The 4,920-nt window shown below is 36.2% G+C and overlaps 1 protein-coding gene across 1 annotated transcript; it reads left to right on the plus strand.

The window, feature by feature from the left end:
• The first annotated feature begins 236 nt into the window (after positions 1 to 236).
• LOC106753698 (general transcription factor IIH subunit 2) lies at positions 237 to 4,019 on the plus strand. The gene is made up of 5 exons (XM_014635554.2): positions 237 to 355; positions 750 to 1,033; positions 1,470 to 1,931; positions 2,109 to 2,481; positions 3,480 to 4,019. Exons 2-5 carry the CDS (start codon positions 755 to 757, stop codon positions 3,620 to 3,622), a joined length of 1,257 nt encoding a protein of 418 aa, XP_014491040.1. The 5' UTR covers positions 237 to 355; positions 750 to 754; the 3' UTR covers positions 3,623 to 4,019.
• The last annotated feature ends 901 nt before the right edge of the window (positions 4,020 to 4,920 follow it).

Here is a 4,920-nt window from a genome sequence, read left to right on the forward strand (position 1 = left end):
TAGATAACAATTAATAACGAGACGAAAAAGTTATGCATTTTTTTTTAAAAAAATAGAAGAATTTAAATAAAATTTCAAAATATTTAGAAACATCTTTTAGTTAAAAGAAAGTAAAAGCAGAAAGAAAGCAAAGAAGCCTAAAAAGGCCCAATTTGAAAAGTGTAACAAGAAGCCCAAAAAGGCCCAATTTGTTGGTTTGGGAAGTGAAAAGAATAGGACTTGGGCGTGTTGGAGTGTGACTTGCGTGAGAGGATTTTGAGAGTAGAGTTGCAGAGAGCGAGAGGAATCTTGAATACTTGGGGTTTTTTCCACTTCGGTATTTGTCTCAATTTGAACTCATTGCTCCATATTTCAGGTAATTTCTACACTCTTTAGATTCATTCATTTCCTTTTCGGTGATTGTAAATGCCGTACGTTCGTTCCCGCTTCTATAATAACACCTTCAATGCTACTCCCTCTATCCTTTAAATCTCCTTGCAAATTGCTTTTCACTTTGCATCTCTTCAATTTTCTTTTTCCGTTTATTTTTCTAATTTCGTTCATTCCTCGTAAGCGGATTGCGACTAAATTAACAATATATAGGTAACACAATGATCGAGTTACGCCTTTTTTTTTTTTTTGACAATGATTCATTTCTGCGTGTTTGGTTGCACCGAATTTTGTGATGTGCTGATGTTTCAGTATAGAATGCGGATTTTTGTTTGGTTGCTGCTGTTATTGGTTAATTAACTGTGCCTATTTTGGTTTAGAAATTATGAATAATGCTGCTGAAAGGCCACTAAATGGAGACGTAGAGGATGATGACGACGATGATGGTGCAGACCTTGAAGCCTGGGAGAGAACTTACGCAGAAGATAGATCATGGGAGGCTTTGCAGGAGGATGAATCTGGACTTCTTCGCCCCATTGATACTACAGCCATTTACCATGCTCAGTATCGCAGACGCCTTCGTAACCTTGCTGCCACTGCGGCTACTTCACGAATTCAGAAGGGGCTTATACGATACCTGTACATTGTCGTTGACCTGTCTAAGGTATTTAATTATAGCTTCTTCTTATGCTTCTCAGTCGCGTGGCATGGAGTAGTGCTTTGATTACTTGAAAATTGGATTTCGAATGGAGGATGTGTGCTCATGATACACTTTGTCAATCAAATTGGGAAAGAGGAATTTATTAGGTTTCTTGGATGGCATTAAGTATGTTGTTCATAAGCGTATCACACTCACACTGGTGTTTCTATCTGGTGCTTTATGCTTACAAAGCTGTTAAGAAACTGGTTATGGGCCAAGAAGTATCTTGTTCAACTTGTGATTGATGTAATATTTGTGATAACAATACCATTACAGTAGAAATATATAATAAGAAATATAAAACAGAAATAAGAGGAAATAAAATGTAGAACATATTAGTTACATGTATATCTTTTTAATTTCATATTGTATATAATTCGATTTCTGTTATCATGTGAAGGCAGCATCAGAGAGAGACTTCAGACCAAGTAGGATGGCTGTGATTGGGAAACAGGTTGAGGTATTTATCAGGGAATTCTTTGATCAAAATCCACTTAGTCACGTTGGTCTGGTGACCATAAAAGATGGGATTGCTAATTGCATAACAGAACTTGGTGGCAGTCCCGAGTCCCACATCAACGCATTAATGGGTAAACTGGAATGCTCAGGTGACGCCTCCTTACAAAATGCACTAGAGCTTGTTCTTGGATGTCTAAATCAAATCCCATCATATGGTCATCGAGAAGCTCTTATCTTATATTCGGCTCTCAGTACGTGTGATCCTGGTGATCTCATGGAAACCATTCAAAAATGCAAAAAGAGTAAAATAAGGTGCTCAGTCATCGGTCTTGCTGCTGAAATGTTTGTATGTAAACATCTCTGCCAGGAAACGGGCGGGACTTATTCTGTTGCTCTAGACGAGGTTAGTTGATTGCTTTTGATGGAAAAAGCCCTTGTAGATGTAGTATCCTCTATATTTCAACCTTAGTTTGAACAAGTACTTGAATATTTCTGATCACCTTTGAATTTGTTTGCATTTTTCAAATGCTTGCTTGTTCATGAATGTATTCATTCAGATATTTGTGTACATCTCATGCAGTCCCACTTTAAAGAGTTGATCCTGGAGCATGCACCACCACCTCCAGCAATAGCAGAGTATGCTACTGCTAATTTAATTAAGATGGGTTTCCCACAACGGTCAGCTGAGGGTTCTGTTGCAATATGCACATGTCATGAAGAGGCTAAGGCTGGAGGGGGATACACTTGTCCAAGATGCAAAGTTCGTGTCTGTGAGCTTCCCACTGAATGTCGAGTCTGTGGATTGACCCTTATTTCTTCACCCCATTTGGCAAGGTCATACCATCATCTATTTCCTATTGTGATGTTTGATGAGGTCTCTCCATCTCAAAATGATTCTAGCCGCAGTTTTCCTAATACTTGTTTTGGTTGTCAAGAAAGTCTTCTAAGTCAGGGTAAGTTTATTCCTACATATTCCATTTCTGGTGCCTGTACAAATTTATATTGTTGGCCCACATATTATGTCTACTATGTACTATATACACATACCCCTTTACACGTGATACGATGGTAAAGATTGCAAATAGTTCTGTAATTTCATAGGACTTTATATAAGGTCATAAATTGGTAATGGAAGTTGTTTCGAATATCATTCTGTTTAAATTGGTTTGTATATGTGTTGTCTTATAATAAAAGGACCTAACCATAGTAAAAAGGATTAGCAATAGTATTTTTGAGAGATGGGGTTTAATATTTTTAACGTATCCCAGCGTGAAAATTCAACACTACTTCCATTGTGCAGCCTAAAAGGATGGAAGGAAAATATCATATCTGTGATAAACATCCATATTAACCACCCAGAGCATTGAAAACTGCAACATATTATTACCTGTAGAGTTCTTCCCTCTGACTGTGGTGGCTTAAGCTTTTTAGACGGCAGATAAACTATTTATTGTGCAATATGCTTGATACAATGTGTCGAAATATATTCCTATCAACTATGATGTTATGTGCGTGATAATAGTTAATACTTTTTAACTTGACGCAAAAGCCTTGGTTTTCTGTAATCATGTTGATGCATCTATGCTTCAAGCAAGAATTGCTGAAGTTATGTAATGGACCCCAAATTTTAAATAACGATGTGCGTGCTTTAAGCTCTTATTACAAGTTTACAATTACCAAAGAATTTGAAAATTTTTGAAGTAACATTCGATGTTAAGTGCTTGTGGTCATATTTCATGAATATATGACAGAAAATATTGACTTCTTTTGGTTAAAGTATTTAAGCTTTGTGTGAAATTGATTGGTTTACTTACAGACGCCCACTGTTTAAAATCTTCAGTGAAGGCTCCAAAATTCCTTTTCAATTTTCTTTTTTCTTCCAAATAGTGTTGCATGTATAATATGTTCTTGCTCAGTTTTCGTAAACCCCTACTATGAACTCTTGACACAGGAAACAAGCCTGGACTTTCTGTCATTTGCCCAAAATGCAAACAACAGTTTTGCCTTGATTGTGACATCTACATTCATGAGAGCTTACATAACTGCCCAGGCTGTGAGAGTTCCAGGCATTCTAAGTCTGTAACTGCTTCTTAATGATTGCTGATCTTCTGCCGCAACTATGGCCATCTTGATGGTGTTCTATGTTGTCTCTCTGTATTGACGTATTGCATCCACCTACTGCACCCATGAATTAGTCCGGTGCCAAGTGACTGACCGACATTATCATCCTCTATCACAATGTTTTGGCGGCCCTTGATGCCAGCCTTTGATCAGTAAATTCTTTGCAGGACAGACAACAGAAGTGATGTTATTTTTACAAGGGTGAGATTGAACCAGCATCTGATAATTTTCCTTCATTCCCTTGCTGGAAATTAAGGCACATGTAAAATGTCTCCATTGCGTTTTTTAATCAGTGGGCTGACACCATTCTCGCCGGCAGATAAATTTTGATCATTAAATGAAATTGCCATTGCTAGCTTTGTATGAGATATTTACGGGTGTTTTGCTTAAAAAAAAAACAGTTTTGAACTTCTGATTTCAGCTAACATATTTCATTACCGTGGTCGGAAATGAAGTTGGTCAGAATATTTGATTTTGAAAGAGAGTTCTACATTCTCATTTGGGGGCCCATGTGGAAATATTTTTGGGGTGTAAGGTTGTTAGAGTTTATGATTTCTATAAGCTTCTTATTGTTTATTTAACAAATTTCATGGTAAAATTTTGGATATAAACTCAATAAACCCATGTAAGTTATAATACATTTTCCAAATGTTGAAGTGGCTTTTACAATAACTCTACATAAGAGGATTCCAAAATTCGAAATAAGATGGAGGTGTTCTGCGTAATGCAGGTACTAGGGGTGAGAGCTAGTAAGGTTGCCTGAACCCATTTTCATTTGATTCAAAGTGCATGGTAATTTAATCCGCTAAAGTTTAAGAATTGTCATATTGTTATTTGCTCACTTTTCATGTTCCATATTCCCTTGGGTGTGGTGTGTTCGAACATTTCATTTTAAAAAAATTTAGTCTTATATCCTAGGTTTTCAATTCAATTTGTGCATTACACAGATTATCATTAATTTGTTGAGTCTTGGTTGCAGCAATGATTATCTTACAGAATCAGGAGAATGTGGAGGGAATGACATGATAGAATGAGTTCGTTTCCTGATTTTTCTAGTTGGTCTCGGCTATTGAAGTTTAATAGTAATGTAGCCTTTTGTTTGGATATTCTTTTAGAAGCACTTTTATGAATTAAAAAAAAAGTGATTGTTTATAAAATAAAATTACTTGTGAAAGTTGATTTATAGAAATCTTTTGTATCAGTTTTGCTGTATGTTGATTTTTAATTTATACGTACGTTCCATAATGTTGACTTCTGAAGAGTCCTATTTT

The sequence above is a fragment of the Vigna radiata genome, unplaced genomic scaffold (genome assembly GCF_000741045.1).
Source record: "Vigna radiata var. radiata cultivar VC1973A unplaced genomic scaffold, Vradiata_ver6 scaffold_7, whole genome shotgun sequence".
Taxonomy (NCBI): Eukaryota; Viridiplantae; Streptophyta; class Magnoliopsida; order Fabales; family Fabaceae; genus Vigna; species Vigna radiata.

What these genes read in the sequence shown, in the direction of transcription:
- LOC106753698 (XM_014635554.2), top strand. Translation starts at nt 755, where the DNA reads ATGAATAATGCTGCTGAAAGGCCACTAAATGGAGACGTAGAGGATGAT. An exon ending in TTGTCGTTGACCTGTCTAAG is followed by an intron (nt 1,034 to 1,469) that starts GTATTTAATTAT and finishes TATCATGTGAAG; the next exon opens with GCAGCATCAGAGAGAGACTT. An exon ending in AGAAAGTCTTCTAAGTCAGG is followed by an intron (nt 2,482 to 3,479) that starts GTAAGTTTATTC and finishes CTCTTGACACAG; the next exon opens with GAAACAAGCCTGGACTTTCT.